This window comes from Camponotus floridanus, unplaced genomic scaffold (genome assembly GCF_003227725.1).
Source record: "Camponotus floridanus strain SB8 unplaced genomic scaffold, Cflo_v7.5 scaffold31, whole genome shotgun sequence".
Lineage (NCBI taxonomy): Eukaryota > Metazoa > Arthropoda > Insecta > Hymenoptera > Formicidae > Camponotus > Camponotus floridanus.
The window spans coordinates 824,379-842,923 of NW_020229448.1; the positions used below are offsets into that span (position 1 = coordinate 824,379).

The 18,545-nt window shown below is 34.7% G+C and overlaps 1 protein-coding gene across 1 annotated transcript in view; it reads left to right on the plus strand.

Annotated features, from left to right (window-relative positions):
* The first annotated feature begins 13,463 nt into the window (after positions 1-13,463).
* Positions 13,464-18,545, plus strand: part of LOC112638500 — a 47,042-nt gene continuing 41,960 nt past the window's right edge. Inside the window, exon 1 of the mRNA XM_025410353.1 lies at positions 13,464-14,019. Coding sequence (XP_025266138.1) covers positions 13,987-14,019 — 33 coding nt within the window. The 5' untranslated portion in view covers positions 13,464-13,986. The remainder of the gene's footprint in view (positions 14,020-18,545) is intronic.

The window sequence follows — 18,545 nt, forward strand, 5'->3', positions numbered from 1 at the left end:
AAATATAAAAATATGCTCAATCGAGTAAAAAAAAAAAATATATATATATATATATATATATTCTCAAAATAATACTACAAACATAAAATAGTTTTGAACGCTGTTGCAAGCTTATTTATCTCTTTCCTTTGTTGAACTATTATTATATTAAAATATACCTGTGATATAAAATAAGATATTAAAATGTCAGTTGTGCGTATTTTAATAATATCGTTAGTCACCAAAGGCATTGTCAGGTGAAATTTGCTCAGTGAACAGGAAATTTATAATTCATAGGCCTTTACTATGATGCGCAAGAAGTTTTTGTGAGAAACGTCGTAGACACAATGTTGTACGCGCGAGTGGACGTTTACCTACTAAGATTTATAGAGAGAAACGGAAATGAAAGGGGACCGAATTATCGAGAATGCTCGTATTATACATATAAAGTACGTTTTGGTACGATGTTCATGTGCCCCGAATCGGATATGCGTTGCGTTAATATCCGAGCTCTCGAAGCCCTTTATCCATTATGTTTCTTCCCTCTTTCAAACGTAATCACATCATCCTTCTCTGCCCTCCATTTCCTCTGTCATCCTCCTGCCTTGAATTTGTCACCGCCCTTAGGCATACAAGTCCCACCCTTATATGAAGTAGTTAAAATAATACCGTAGTCTTCCCCCTTTTTATTATTTAATCAAAGATTTCATTTGTACAGATATAGATAACTGTACATGTATAATTTTGTTACGAAATTAATTATTAACAATAATCACAAGAACGAGATGAAGAAAGATAAATTATTAAATATAGATAAGACTGCAGGTAAAATAATTATAAGAACAAAGTTATATAAAAAATTACTTCTTTTTTTGCGTAACGTCAAAATTACTTTTACCTTACGTTAGAGTATAAATTGTCAGATATACATCTATATCGGACCTAATTGGAGTCGGTCACCCTTGTTCACGCGAGCAAACTAGTAAAAAGAGGACGAGAAGAGGGGCACGCACTTCGAGTTATACCTATAAAAGTGAGCGTCAAGCATAATAAACACGAGTCGTTAATGGTATCGCTAATAGAATCATTCCGCTAGCTCGGGATGAATTTGGTCCTCGGCAAACGAATGTGATTTCATCTTCGCTCTCTTCGGTCCCCCTATAATTTCCTTTTCGATGAAGAATCTGTTACATTCGTCGTCGTTACTCGGAGCGAATCATACATATGTGCTACGCGAATAATATAATTTTTTTTATTGCAGTTTAATAAAGCTAAAACTATTTAAGAATTTTAAAAAGTAGGTAAAATCAAGTTCCTCTTTTTTTTATACATTTGTAATGCTTAAAAATTATCGCAATATATTATAATTTAATATATAAATGAGACGATTGATTGTATTAATATTTTATTATTCGAATATTTGAAGTTTTTGTTACTGCAAGAGTAATCGTTCCTCCCGTATAAACTTTTCGTAGACGTTGCTAAATGAAGAAATTTACAAAAAATGGAGTCGATCAATTTAATTTCCGAGAGAGGCTCATATACAGGGTGAATGTTCATAAAAATGACATAAAATACGGAAATTATATTGCGGGTGTAGTTTAATTCTTAATTTAACGAACTGTAAAAGACATAGTTATCGATATTAATGGCTGGAAACATAATATAGCTTGTATCGATGGCGTGATTAAAATATAGCGTACAATTTGAAGGAGGAGATTGGCGCGATATATTGCGAAGCACTCGCTGAGACTTTTATGGCTGCGTTGTATGTTTATAGAGAGTAAATATTTAAATATGCCGTAATCTTGCAGGTAACAATATGTACAGCTCGCAACAATCTTTATGTCACGTTACACGCGTTACACGCCTTCCGTAACGAAGCGTTCACCAAGTTATTTTGCACGTGATGTATATAAAATACGTAAACAATTTATTTCTAACGTATTCGTTATATATTTATACGTATATATATGCGATCGTAATATTAGGAACAATACACACATATAAATCCGACAGTCGAGGAACAAAGGCGTTACGTCTACCTCGAAGCAGTAAAATGTTTAAAAAAATCGTAAAGATATATCTCTCTTGCCGCGGGAGACCACCTCAACCGATAACCGCGAACAGTCGAAAAGGGAAGAAGAGACACAAAGAAGAGAAATTGCAACTTGCAGCCATTCAACCGTCGGCGGTTAAGTGTTATTATAAGCGTCGTGATCTGTACGAACATTGCGAACCCTCTCAAAAGGCACATATAGACGGCTCTTCTGCTCGTATACTCAGCAATGATTTCACGTTTACGCCTTGGCTGTCTACGTTGGCAACATTCTGAAAATGCTGATGGCAGGAGGCAGCTGGAAGCGAGAAGGAGACGGAAAATATGCCTCTGCGGGGAAGAGAGAGACGGGGGAGAAACAAAAAGAGCGAGAGATAGATAAAGAGAGCGAGATGCATCGAGCAAAAGAAACAGAGAGAGAGAGAGAGAGAGAAATAAGAAGGGAAAAGAAGAAAAAACCCCGCCGGATAAGAGAAGATGAAAGTGAAAGACGAAGGCGGCGGCCGATAGCAACGGTGCGCGGAGTGGAATGGGGTAGGATGTGGAGGCAGAGGGAGGCTTTATTTTATTTTAATGGCGCTGTAAGCTTTCTTGGCTGCGCACACCGAAGCTACCAAGACTTGACTTGGTCCGCCGCTCAGAGTCCCCCGGTATAACATTACTACATGGGATTTTGTCTCATCCTTTATTCATGAAAGACTCTCCTTATCTTCCTTTTCTCCCCTGTTTTTTATCCACGAATCATGCGTGGAAAAGCAAACATTTTTAGCTAAATAACAATCTATAAGAGCACTACAAATTCAGCTTTGATCGCGATTTATAATAAAAATATATAATATGTAATTAAAAAATATTTTTTATCAAGGAAAACAAGCTTATAACGTAATCTGGGGAATTATATTTATAATAATAGATTAATGCTTAATTAAAGACTTTATATTGGCATCAGTATTACAATGAAAAATTACACAATCGATTATATTATCTCTATTCCATCTTGTATCAAATTTTTTGGAGAATTATTTTAATGTTTTAATGAAATTTTAATCCGAAAGGAAGTTTAATTTATTCTAAAAACTTTTTTTCGTTGCAATATTGTATCGGTACAAATATATTTATTAATAACGCATATTATTTTGACAAAAATTTTTGATAAAATTTATTTAATTTAACTCTCTATTCCAAGAAAGCTTTAAATTGTTTTCGTTGTATTTTCCACCTGGATTTACGCTCGAGAAATATATACGAGATATTCAATTAATGCTACTTTATGATACAAGTCGCGGAGTTAAATCATGCTTTCTTCGATTTTTATCTTCTTCCTTTTCTGCCATCGGGATAAGAAGATACCGGCAATTCACTTATAAGATAAGTATAAGAATGACCATGAATTAAGCCAGTCTGACGTGAAGCTATCCAAAGGCGGATTGGATTCGCGAAGAGATCAGGTTCTTTAGAAAAGAGTAGAAATGAGACTAGAGAAAAAATACACACATAGAGAGAAATACATAAGAAATTAATGGCTAATATAAAATAAAATCCGCATTCCTTTGCTTAAGATTAATAATACAAAAACGTCCTGACAAGTATAATAAATATAAATTATGCGATACAGAAAAATCTATTTAAGAATATATCGATTATATTTTGCATAGTTTTGATGCAAATCGATCCGAATGAAAAGAAATTTGAATATAACGCGATTTATTTGTTTCATATATAATTATGTGCATCTTGTTTCATCAAAGTCATATTTTATATCATGGATATTCTAAAGATGTCACGAGATTCCATAAATAATCCAATGATCCTCGATGCATAAATAATGTTTTCTCATTATCAGATCGTCGCATCTTCTATGCATTCGAATGAAAAGACGTCGGATTAACGTGCGCAGTCGAAGTTATTTTTCAGGCATACCGATGTCACCCTTAGTTCAGTTGGAGCAGTTAGAGCTGTAGTAAGCGCCCGTTTATGAGATCTTAAACAAGACATGAAGAGGGAATATTGTGAATACAGCCCGCGCGCATAGGAAAATTATCGAGACGTAAGTTATCCGCACCCACAATAATCTTGTCGGAAATAGAATAATCATCTCGATAGTTTACATTTTTGTTGTATAATAAAATATCTCCTATTCGTCGAAATTTTCGTTTGAATATATATTTTTTTTCGTCTTTCGTTTTCTCGAAAAGGAAACTTCGCGTTTGACGAAATTGATTCATTAGCGCAAATTCCATTTTCTCGAGATTGTTAAGTTGGAATGAACGCGAACGCGACGATACGAGGCACAACGTATAGAACCTCGATGGTGGCGGAGGCTGTCGTGTCGTTATTTATGCTACGCGGCTCGCAATCCACCCTCCGACGACAGCCAACGGCATAAATCCCTCGTGTCCCATCTCTCCGGAACGTTTCCATCTCCCTCTTTCCGTCTCCCACCTTCTTCCTCTCTTTCTCTTTGTGTCTCTCGTACTCCCCCATCCACGTCGCGCTCTTCCTTCCTCGTTTCCCATCGTCGTTTCCTCTCTTTTCTTCGATTTCTCCCCTAGTCTCGCGTAGCTCTATCCAGCCAAGTCCTACAGGGCTCTCGCCCTTACCTCTCCCCTGCCCCCGCTGTTCGCTTCTATCGTTCCACGGTCATGGTGGTGTCAGCCAAGAGCACCGGAGCGAGCGGTAACATCGACCCGAGCCGAGCTCTCTCAGCCAGCCTCCGCCTACCATCACAACGATCGCGAAGCGCTGCACCGCCGTTGGTGGTTCACCATGAACCGAAGGACGTGTGCGCGGAAAATTTATGGGCGCTTTCAGAGCGATATCGATCGTTGCAATATTAATAAATTGAAGGACTTATTTACGTTGGCCTAAGCTGCATGTTGGAATAAATCGACGCTATCGGACGGTGAAGAGCTTCTTCAGGTGATCCTACACGCGTCGGTGAACAAGTAATTTTCGTCGAATATCTCTGATTTCTTGAATTATTATCGCAGAAGAAAGTAAACAAATAAAATTATTGATTTAATTTATGATATGAAAGTGCAAATAATGACATATTGCTACAGCTAGGACTTATGAAATTAGTAAGAGCGATCAATCATGAGAATGTTAATTTTTCCATGACATGATGAAAAATCAAATTATTCTCAACATATCTCTCTTTCTCTCTTTGCTTCTTTGCGCAGCTTTTTTGTCAATAAGGACATTACTTTGCCATTTCATCCCCGTAGGTCGCTAATTAAACGCGCTGATATCGCAGAGATAAACGTGGGGATGAGTGTACACCCGGAAATTACAGAGGGTCGGATGGTAATATCACGGGGATGACGAAATGGTCAGAGAAGATTGATGGAAAAAAAGAAATTATCTAGAACGTGTTCGAGCACAATTGTGAGGTCGATGGGAAATTGTAAAACAGAAATATGTCGCGAGTTGGAGGAAGATAACTATTTTATACTTCTTCAAGGTCCTTCTGCGTTAACATTTGTACCGAAAAAAAAGAGATAATTCCATCCAAAATAAAGTTTTTCGTCCATCTATTAGAAACTAGACAAACGACCACGATTAACATTTTTCCGGTCGAACATCTCTTAATAAAATAAGTGTATGATTATCAAAGTAGCCTTATTATGGTAGCAGTTAAAGCGGATGATGAAGGAATGAAGGGGGTTCGGAAGACAGGGGGTGAAGACTGGTCGTCGGAATTGAAAAAGTTACCAAGACCCTGGAACACCGAGAGTGTCGGCGTTGGCAGGAGGCGGCCATCGAGCTCTGTAATTTGCGTTCATAAAACCCCATGGAGGTTCAAGCCAAAACCCCTCGAATACCACTGGTCGGTCGTGAATTTATTTTCATTTAGTTACAAGAAAATTACGCGCCGCGTTTATATCTTACGCGCCGTTCTGTATAGTCGGAGCGCAAATGTGATGTGTATTTTATCGTCGCGATGGATAGAAAATTGTGCGCGTCTTCCATCCTCGCTCTTTCGTTACACATATTTTTATAAATAACTGTAAGAAAATACTTGTCTCTTATTGTGAAAATTATCAATAACGGGGATCGAAAATTCGGGGTCATTGACAAAATAATTTTGCTCGATTCAATCGTATGTGCATTTTGCGAATAAAAAAATTTAAACAGATGTTATTTACATGACGTGTATGACACATGCATATATAATTACAATTTCACTCATCACGAGAGCTCGAGGGTGTCTCGCTCTGAAATCGCTATAAAATACATCTTGAATGTATTGAGAATGCAAAGAAATGTACGATAGATAGAGACTATCGGAAACAATTGATTACAGCGTAATCACACGAGAATTCGAGACACGCCGAAGACGTAAATGTTCACGCAAAGAGCGCGTACGCTGACAACTATATTTAGCAGGGTTTGATGGCGATGGTGGAAAAGCTAAATATCTATATATCGCGAGGGGGAGGGGGTGCACGGTTGCGTAGGGAGACGTACGCGGGGGGGAAGCGAGACGTCTATCGCGCCGACCTCCCGCGAATGGAAGGGATGAATTTTGCGCCGCGACGTCCGCGCAGGGGTGCAACGACGCCGACGCGGGGGTCCACGGGGACCCGGAACCGCGTCCGGAATGCCCGCACCCCATTTCGATCCGTCTCGAGGATTGAGGACGCGTTTACTCGTAGTCGGCCGCTCGGTCCATATCTATCGACGGTCGTAGAGTCAACACGAGTCGAGTTTTCACTTGTACCGCGGAGTTTCCCTCCCTTTTTTTTTATTTCTCGTCTACCGTCAACTTCACGAGCGAATTCCACCCTCGTCTCTGCGGCTGAAATCCTGTCTGCGATCGATCCGCGAGCACCTCGAAGGTAAGAAGAGAGAAATGTGTGACGTTGAGAGAGTGTATTATTAGATAGTATTCTTATTTTTGCCGATTGACTTATAATTGCGTAGCACGTGTGATTGATATAATAATAAATTAATGATGAAAACTAGTGCGATTATATCAGGGGGACATTTTTAAAATTGCTTAGAATCTTTCAAAATTAATTATGACTTAAATTATATTTAAATCGTTAGTCAAATTTTATTATCATTTTTTTTTACAATTATGTTGGTCTAATAATTGAAAAAAAGGTGGAACAATGATAGGAATAGTTGTCCCGCGAAATTATCAATTTAACTTTCCGCACCTCGTGATATGCGACACTATCATGTACGATATTATTTGACTATGTTTCTTCATTCAAGAACTCGTTAATTGTCAAGCGTAATTTATCGACAACGATATCGATATATTTTCAATATTGCTAGTCGCAAACTGCTGCCTTTCACATAAAACATTCCAAGCGATAATCGACACTATGCAAAATAGTTCCATCATACATTTCATGATCGCGTAAATCAGTTTCGCCGCCATAAATTGGAATCACGTGAATATATTTCTCGTGATTGATATATTGTATGTTTTATTTCCCAAATTTACTCGGACCAGATATGACGCTTGGATGAAATTTAGATATCGCGCGACATAACAGAAGTGAATTAACTCTATTTAAGTATTCACGTTTACATACTTTGATTCATTTTCTCTTGTGAAATATATATGGCAAAATGAACGGAATATGACTCGGCAACTATCGTTTGAAAATAACATTTTGTAAGTTTTATAGAGTTCATTGAATCAAATGATATTTACTGACAAAATGTTTGTCATTCTCGAGTTAATTGTTTAATAGTAAACAATAATTTCTTGATAATACAGGTGTCTTGTGTGCGGTACGAAACAAAAGATTATCTTATCGCGTTGGCTTCAATGCGTGTAAATATTAGTCATTTGACTTATTGTGTGATGGGCCTGGCTTATATCGTGAAAAGTGGATAGAACGACAAGGTTCAGTCGCGTGGCTTGCTCAGTCTTTTAAATTAAATCTTTCGAACCTTTTTTGGAGGGCTTAAATAATTAGAGAGTTATTTATCTTCGATTTAGCCAACTGATGATTGCAACTAAAAATATTCGCAATAAATCATCTGTTTGATGCATTTTTTAAAAAACGATATTCTCTGATACATAAAAGATTGCAAAAATGCATAAAAATCTTTAATAATATACAAAAATGCACATATGCAACATCTTTTATGAAAAATAAAAATGAAAGAAATTAAAAAACTGATTTTTAATTAAAAAAAAAACTTTCATATAGGACATAAAACAATAGGAGAAAAAACGTATTTTATTATTATATTTTTTGCATTGTTTTTCAACAAGTTTGTGATAATCATATCTTCAATCTATAGACATTGCAAATCTCTACTTTTTATCATGATTTCTCGAAAGTATTTCCGAAAATACGACCTAAGTAAAGATTAATGGCCTTCACATAAATTTTCAGACTTTTGTCCCGTTGCCGTCTCCGATTTCCATTATGTTAAATCCATACAATGTCCGTGACTTTTTCCGGCAACCGCAACTTTTTGTAAATTGCGTGTTTATAAAAACAACACATTGTGGTAACAGAAGGGTTGCGGCAAAAAGGAAAGTTTCAATGGATAATTTTCATAGATTTTAAGGTGATGTTGGTGCTAAACTATTTCTCTTCTCTTTCAGAATTTTAGATAAAGAGAACTAATTTCCCTCTTCATTATCTATAAAAAGAAATATTTTTAATTTTCTTTATTTTATAATCTGCGATTCTGAAAAAGATATTTGTTATATATATTTTATAACTATTTATATATAAGCTACGGTAATTTTCAAACGAACACGGTTCTTCTAATTATTCACCTAATTATTTGTCCTAATTTATATCACCTGGCACATTTTAATTTAATTTAACCCAAGAGGAGAAGCTGCGGGTTTTCATTAGTAAAAGCGAAACAAGCCGCGTAAGTGTAAAAACTGATTTTGAAATTAGGTAGGGTGCTGTCACGTGTTCATTATAATGGCCGCGAGTGACAGGTGGGCCTTAAAAAACAAAAGGCTCGTGTACACGGTTGGTATTTTCCATTCACTCGCGGCCAAGCGGCGTGTAACGGCAATAATGAAGTTGCACGGTTATGTTAATTGAGAAGTTAAACAGAAATAGGAGCATTAAACGCGCTGGCCCACGGGGTTCCTCGATATCCGACGGCGATGCAGTTAATGCTCATTCGGTCGGCGAAGTTTATGCATTACGTCTTCGATTAATTTAATCGGGCTAACGCGCTTCATTTTTATTTCAAAGTGTCGTGCAATTATTAATATGCAAATATTCATCCGTTCATTAATCGTACTTCTCTTTATTCGACCTTTTTAACTCCGTTATACAAGTTAATACGGATCGTGAATTTTCCTATGGGGGTTTTTACGGATCGTTTTATTCAGCGAGTTACTGAAAATACTCGCGGGAAACGTCTCGCGTGCGCGAAATTCGTTGCACGCGTGATATCAAGTCGAGGAATAATAATAATCACGAGCACGTGGATGTTTTAGCATAAGTCTGAAAAAGGGCCTGTCGTCGAGCACGACATGACGCATTTGATGCGGTGTTTAATAGATCGTAAAGAACGTTTGAGTGTCACGATAAATATAACAACTCGCGATGCTGCTGAATGTTCGTGTCTTAACGCTTCGAGCGTGATCATTTCCACGTCGGGCGATGGTGCGAATTCGCGTGCGTGACTCCGGTATAGTCGCTCCCATATACATATATGTATGTGTACGCATTACATCACGCGGAGAGGAAGATGCGCGTGGCTTAAATTTTTAATTACACGAATTACGTAAAATTATACATGTACATTTAGAAATCATCATAGATGCATATTAGATCCTATATGAATATTTGAACATCATATATGTATAAAATTAAACTCTTGAAGGTCGCCAGTAAATAAAATATAAGAAGTAATTAAAAACGACCACACTGGCAAATTTTATTAAAGTGAATCACGACGTTTCGACCATGGTTTTGGTCCTTTTCGAGTGAAAATAATTTAGTTAACTATTCTATCGTGAGAAATAAGGAAATCACTTCGTCAAGATTGTCATGTCAACCATCTCCATCAACACACAGAGAAAGACAGTCTTTCTCTGTGTGTTGATGGAGATGGTTGACATGACAATCTTGACGAAGTGATTTCCTTATTTCTCACGATAGAATAGTTAACTAAATTATTTTCACTCGAAAAGGACCAAAACCATGGTCGAAACGTCGTGATTCACTTTAATAAAATTTGCCAGTGTGGTCGTTTTTAATTACTTCTTGTATCATATATGTATATTGGGACATCGTATATATATATATATATATAAATTTATATATATATATATATATTAAAATTTATATTAAATTAAAGAAGCAAAAATTTTGAAAAAATTAATTTTTATACATGCAAAATCCCCCGCAGCTTCTATCATTTATTATTCGCTTTATGCACAGAGAAAAATGTATACTGTATTCAAATATTATTTATTTGAAGTATATCATAAGTTTGTATATCCGCAAATATATCATAAGTTCACCACAAGCATCAAATTTAATTGAATATATTCTGAATTTTAGTAAGTGCAGTATTTTAGTCAAGAATGTTAAATTAAAACAAAAATTTGGTTTGCTTACTACAAGAGTTGACGTAAAATAAGTTTGACTTTTCTTTGATACAACTTTACAATATTCTTGAAGAGAAAATAAATTCTTCTTTTGAGTACATGCTAATGAGATTTTCTAACACTTGTGATGAGCATATTTTAAGACTATTATCAAGAATATATTCTTTGTTTGAAGAAAACTATCACTTAAAACAAGAAAAATAAACTGAGTAATCGCTTTTCTTGGCAGTAGAATGATATTTTTCTCTGTCTGCGGTTGACAACATCTCGGAGACAAATTTACAGACGTCTCTGTAAACTAATTAGCATTGCAGAAATGATAATGAGAACTAATTATCGGGGATTTTGCATATCGTACTGTGTACACTTGTACATGTATGAATAATAAGAGGAACAAAATGTCGCGTAGAAGAATCGGGAAAGAAAGAGAAGAGACGGCCAGATTCCCGAGACTTTGGCTCTGGCTCCAAGGATCGATTCGTTGCTTTCCAACCCGAGTAAGATCGTCGAATCTGCTCTCTTGTGTGTGTATTTCTGCTTCCCTCTTTCGTCGTATACACTCTTTTTCTCCGCCCTCGAGCGCTCCATATTTCCTAACAACCTGCTACACCGCGTGCTATGTCGGATGTTTCATCCTCTGTCGCTCCTTTCGAGAAAAAGATTACACGATAATATTTTATAAAAGACACAGCAGCGTATCACGTTTCGCACTTTCTAATGCGCGATAAAATTCAATATTTTTCATCTTGCGAAAATAATAAACAAAATCGTAGAAACAAAGAAAAATTCTCGTATGTACAAAATATAAAATTTTTAGAATTTCATAAAATAATATGACTGGACTATGTTTATAGAATGTTTGTAGATTAATTTAAAGTATATTGATTATTTTAAAAAATTTAATTTAATATATAAATTAAAATAATTATTGCCTTCTTATATTATACATATATGTATGTGCATTACGTCATTCGTTGCATATTATATTAGCAAAATCTTGACGAAACGGATTAGTTTGATGCTTGTATTAATAGATTTTGATTTATCGCATTAATAAATTAATTATCTCTATTTGTATTAATATATTATTGCTACATGATAAGTCAACTTTGCCAGATATTTTTATCTTCCTCTTGAACAAATGTGAATTTTATCAAAACAATATATCTACTATGTCGCTAACAATAATAATAACCGCATACTTTAACCGAAATAATGGATTTAAATATCTCATCAAATCAGATTTGACGTAGGAAAAAATCTAGATGTTTAAAAAAGAAGCTTTGTTTGCCGGGAATAGCTACGCTTTTTGAAACCTGTATATGGACGCGTAGGTGTGGCTTGTGACATGAGACAGAACTAGCTCGTATTTTATTTTGAGTGTCAGACTCCCTCTCTCATGATCTCGAACTCTGCGTGAGAGCGTTATGTTCGCCGAAGATGAAAAAAAAAGAGAAGAAAGCGGAGGCGAGGCGTTGTTCATTTCGATGATGGCATGAAAGATAGAACTTGCGGAACGAAAGTTCAAAGGAAGATATATATGTTATCGGTTGCATGATTCTTCTATTAAAACCAGCTTATAAAAGTCTACGACTTGGACATTAGGATTCGTAAAAATCAGAAAGACCAAAAATTGCATGAGTCAATCCTTTTTTTCTTCTATATATAAATTTAGCTATAAGTTGTATTTTTAAAGCATTGGTTATAAAAATAACACGAATCAATTTGTCTATTAAATTTCAATCAAATTAGAAAATAACTAAATTGATAAAAAAGAATTTAATTTAAATAAAAATGTAGTTTTTTAAATTCAATTGTAATTTTAATAGAAAGCAAAGAGAAAGCATTAATTTTATTTTTTTATAATCTGCATTATATGCATATATTTTATAAATTTTTATTTAAAAGATATAATAATGCGTGTGCTTTAAATTTATATAAAAAAGATTACAAAATTTTTAATAATTCTGCGGTATTCTTTGTTATTTAAACCAATCATAGAAGAATCGCATTTTCTTTAGGCTAGAGAATAAAGCTAAATTTCTTAAAGAGCCTAGAAAAACGCATTTGACGTTTTATATTTTTTAAAATAAGCGTGAAAAATTAATACTTTTTGGATTTTTTATTTCAAGAGCAAGGGCAGTCTTTTGGCTTAACAATGATAATGGAAACAGATTAATAAATCTAAATGAATTCGAAAAATACAGGAACGTAGGAATCTTTTACTTTGGACGTTGTTAATTATTTGAAAATTATACATGTATATATCGATAAAAATAGTGCACATATAACAGTAAAACTACAGCATAGTATATACAGAAAAATTAAAAATTGATCATACATTTTCATAATGTGAAATGCAAAATATTCGTAAAACTTTTCAATACACGATAGGAAAAAAACGAATAAAATAAACAAGATGAGAGAATACATTTGAGACATTCTTAAATAAATATAATACAAAAATGCACTTTGCGAATGTGGCTACGTGTTTCTCGCGCACCCAGTACATCGCGGCATTCGAATCGAAATTCTCGCCCGCTGGTGGAGGGGGTTGTTCGAGGAGCAAAAGCTCGCATCAGTTACTCCGGGCACAGTGGGGGGGAAGTCGCGGACCGGGAGTGGCGCGGAGTTCCGGGCGTTCTTTTACCGGCCGAGCGTACGGCGGTGGTGGGGGTCGAATCGTATCGAGTGGCGTTGGAAAGGGGGCACCGGGAGCGAGGAGGGGTGGGGTGCGCGGTCTGCGCGACGGAACGAGCGGCTGAGTGCGCGGTACGTCCCATCCCGAGCCTCGTTTCACCAACGTGGTCCATTGTTATGTGCTCGAAAAGTACCGGCGGAGTACATTGTTGGCGGCACGCACGCGCGCACGACCTCCTTTGGTGACCTACGCCGTCGATGTTTGTCCTCACCGCCGTCGGGGCTTCGTCCGCGCTCGACGGCCGTCGGCCTTTTTGAAGATTCCGCGCAAATTGCTCGGGCCCGGAGCTGTCAATGGTCGACCTTCGCGGCGGGACACGTATCGTTCACTGTCTCCTCCTCTCCCTTTCTCTCGTCACCTTTCGATTCGTCGCCTTTGTTCTCCGATATCGATGAGCGCGCCATTTAATTGTCCCGTGCTTCACACATGTTCGCGCCTCGTGATTAAAGTCCGGGGTATTCTGTGCGGGAAATTTGACAGTTCTCTGGCCGTAGAAGTGACGACGTTATAATGACCCGGTACTTTTTGGTGACAGTGAGGATCATGTAGAGAAGGAACGAATCTTTGCGGTTGTCGGGTACTCGAAGAGACCAGAAGTGAAAGTGATTAGAATTCTCGTAGTGTCGCTTTAGTAGCTCTTTGGTTTGTCGAATTTCAAAGTCTCCAGCAGAAGACTCTAAATATATGATCATATCAGATGACCCGCTGAAACTCGAGGTATGATTTATTTATTTATTATTTATTATTTATTGTTGTTGAATTAGATGTGTTAAATTAATCGAGACAAATATATCTCTAATAAACGCTCTAAAAACATGTGTAAAAATAGAAAGACAGGATACACAGAATAGTACACAAATATTATTGATGTACAGAATAAAATATGCCATGATTTAGCTATTAATTGTTTAATGACAAGTTTGTCGTATACAGAAAATACAGTCTGAGATTAAAGTTAGATATAAGAAAATTATATTTTAAAAATCTTAACGATTAAAATCTTTATTAGGATTAATATTTGCATAATATTTTAATTAGTGTTTAATGTGTAGGTACAATCTCTGAAGAATGTCGATATATAAATTTTTATACATGTCGCAAATGCATTGTTCAACTAATGTTTGTCACATTAGGCAAGTATCTTATTTTATTATAATCTCAGAGAGATTATGCGTGCACGTAACGAGAAATGTCACTTTGCGACTGTCACGAATTGTTGCACGTGAGTGCCAAATCCTGCAGAGAATTTATGCAAATTAATTATTAATTAATTTAGTTTAATGCACTAGTTTCATGCATTTCGATATATCACATAAAAAAAAAACAATGAGCGGAAAGGTCGGGAAGAAATTAAGTTGTCTCAGGCGTGGGTCGGCGCCGCAGTCGCCCGTTAGACTTTCTCATTAGTTGGTTTGCTCTATCAATTAGAGAATAGTTCTCGAGATGGGACACAGAGTCACTGTGCAAAGCCCCGTGAAATCTGTGTGCATAACGGTACGAAATTTTCAGAATTGCGACGTGTCCTCGCGAGGAAAAATGTTTTTCGATTCGTCGCATTTCTTGCCTGTATTTAAATTACCCTATAAATATCCTAAATATATTTATAGAATAAATTATCCTATTTGTCGGTCAAATATCGCGTTATTGTGCGATAAATTGCGAGAGTCAGTCTCTTCACTTTGGCAACTTTAAATTCGTATTATTGCGCGTAATACGTGAATTGTACATGAATTACAGTTTTATACGATATAAGGAGGAAGACGCGTGAATTTTATGTGATTTTCACGTAGGATATTGCACTGCATCGTATATTTTATCACTGCATCGCACTTTTTGATATTAGCCTAGAATTGTGTCGTAACATACACGATCGGTTTTATTTACATTTAACTCGATGATATTTGCAGATACGATAAGCGATAAAGCAGAGAATACAGATGAAGACGAACACGTACATACACACGGTAATATGTGCTACGTGTATGTGTATTTAAAGATCATAAAGTATTTAATATGTTGGACGATGAAATTGAAAGTGTAACTGTGGGAAACGATTTATTAGTCTTGTTTGGGGTTACGGAAATACAAATATATGTTGTAAAGTCTTTTTTGTGCTTACTTGCTAAAGATTTAGATACATTTATTAAACAAAAAATTAGCTTTGTATCAAAATTAATTCTTATATTTTTGAATACCTTCTTCGAGTCATTTTATTAGTGAGATAAAGCGATACATTTCGGTCTTTTTTTTCGAATATTTCAAAAATTATTGTTGAGAAATTTATACATGTAACAGGAAATTATTAGGTAAAGTAGAATTCTTTTTGTAATTTTTTTTCATTAAAACATGCATACGTTTGCATACGTTTATGCGGACAAAAATTACTTTGTTAATGAGACTAGTAAATTTGTTTAGAATGTTAAACTTATGTGCGTATGCAGAATCACCAACCGCATAATCGCACTATATAATAATCATTACAATTACGACCAATGTAATAGTGCTCGCTTGTCAGGCTCCATAAAGCCTGGTTATTATTTTGCTCATAAACACCTGCACTCGTGTCAGTATTTCTCGCTTATGTCTTCTTCGTGTATATTTGGCTTTCCGGCCGCGTATATTAGCTGCGTTAGTCACTTAAAATAATCAAAGACAGATATTTCACAGATAATTATAATTGAATGTTATGCATTTCCATCGTCTGATATGCTTTAATTTATTTTTAGCAATATTACTTCCGAAGTCTTGTTTCTTTAATTTTAAATAAAATGATAAATCGAAGATGATTAAGTTTATTAATCGAATTGATTATTAGAAAGAAGTTTAATATGAATACGAGTTTATCATATTATTATATAAAAGAGTTTTGTGAAACATATGAAAAAACGTATGCGATGTATAAAAATGTATATGATTTATAAATAATTAACATAAACATTTATCATTGACTCTTTCGTGTTTACATTAATTTGAATTAATTATTGAAATATTATTGAACAAATATGTTTCTCTTATCGTTCATTGCTATTTCAATCACTTACAGCAAATAGAAATTAGTTAACCTTCGATATTAGCCCGTGATCTTATCACAGGCTGACGTCACTTTATAGGGTTTCACTTATCTTTAAATTTTTTATTCATTTACTCGCGAGAGAATCTATGTTAGATTGTGTATTATCAACCACACAATGACACGGCTAATAGATTTGGCGAGTGGAGCTTGAAATAAAGTTTTTAAAATAATGCATGAAATCTTTATCGTTTTCCATGAAATAATAAATAAAAAAAATCCGCGATTTCGTGATGGAAATTATCTTCAATTCTCACGCAATATTTGAGAATTTATATATAGCTCAATATCTGTAGTTATGCATATTTCTTGCTTTAAGCATTTTTTTGCTAAAGCTAAACGATATATCATATAAACATAATATTATATAAAAATATAAATTAAAACAAAACCAAGATATTTTATACGTTTTTACATAAATTATATTGTCATCATTTTTCTCGAAATAAATTCATGTCATATTCTCTGTCATTGTTACAATGTCTCCAAAGTTCCAAGCATCAGGTAGTTATTTCATTCAGTTTTCACACTTGTGTCTCTGTGTGATAAAGTGATTTGCACGCTTTAGCCATTTTCATAGATATATTGCACATATACCTATTTAGCTTTCTGGTATCGGTAATATATTTGTAGCTTCAATAGGGTCATTCGCTACGATTTAAAGTCAATAATCTTGTTACAACTCACTACCGTTCACTTTTAAGAGAATAGTATACATACAACCTCATGGTAAGAGACACGATAAACCTTAAGTGTCGGTTTGCACGGTAATTCCTTCCTCCGTCAACCATTATGAACGGTCGTTATCACATTACCTATTGACCTTATGAACAGGTGAACGATGATTCTTACTTCTTGCTTGTTACATTGATATCATGCTCTGGGTAAAACATTTTTATTAATAACAAAAACTAATTAAATTTTGCTAATATATTAAGTCATAATACGACGTTGATTGAGGATGAAGGAATCCCTCCATGCCTAAAATGATAGATAAAATTACACACGAATATTTGTGTTTAGATAAAATAGATAATTTTGAGAAAAATTAATTAATTTTAAATTTTATTGTATTTTTGACAAATTATATCATTGTTTAACTGTTACTTAAATTCATATCGGTTTGTAAATTAAAAAATACAATAATTTTTAAATTTGATAAAATGATACAATCAAAATGATTGAAAATATTTAATTATTGAAATATATTGAATTAAAATTTACTACAGATAATGAAAATTATTTATAAATAATATTATTAAAGACAGAAGACATCACTCTTTATTATAGTGTATTAATTATAAATTATAATTTCGCCATTTTTTTCATTTTTGATTCAATAGCTTATGCTTCATTTTTCCAAATGAATCCAATTCGAGTATAGCTCGCTGTTCCATAGCAGCCATGCTGAAATCCATGATGGCCGTCTTGCGTTCCATAACGCCTCGCCTCTGTGAAAATGGCGCCAATAGCGTCTGCGAAACTTTCATTCGCCATCCCTACCTGAGATCCATTGCTCCTACTTCAACCCCACTATTCTCCATTTCTTTAACATCTATGTTTTCTCCCTCTACCAGAGCATCTTCGACGGCCATCATGGTTTCATGCGTGCGCACATGATTCACACTAGACTCACGAGACTACCACTATATGTGTAAAATTCGATAGCTTGTATATGTATGTGTCTGTGTACGAGTTGAACATTTTTAGCATTTTCTCAGACTAGAATATTCTTTCGAATACAATAGTCGATTAATTTTTTTATTTAATTGCCATAAAATTATTTTAAATTTTCCATGAAATAAAGTAGAAAATACTGAGTTTTCAAAACTGAGAATAAATTTTGCCTCGATTTACCATATATAATATAATTTATTATATAAAATATGATATGATTTTATCATATAAGTTCATTTTTCTTATTTAATAATCATGTATTTGCTTTTTTATATACGATTTGATTTTATTAAAATTTTAAGAAAGATGAAAATTTAAAAACATAATGAAATTCTGATGAAACAGAACATCTAACATATACATATATCAAGTAATTTATTTTTAAATAAATAAATAATTTTATTATAGCTTTAAGCGTACAATACTGGTTTCATCGTTTATGTAATTTTCTCACTGTTTAAAGGTAATAACTAAATATATCTAATGTGAAAAAATA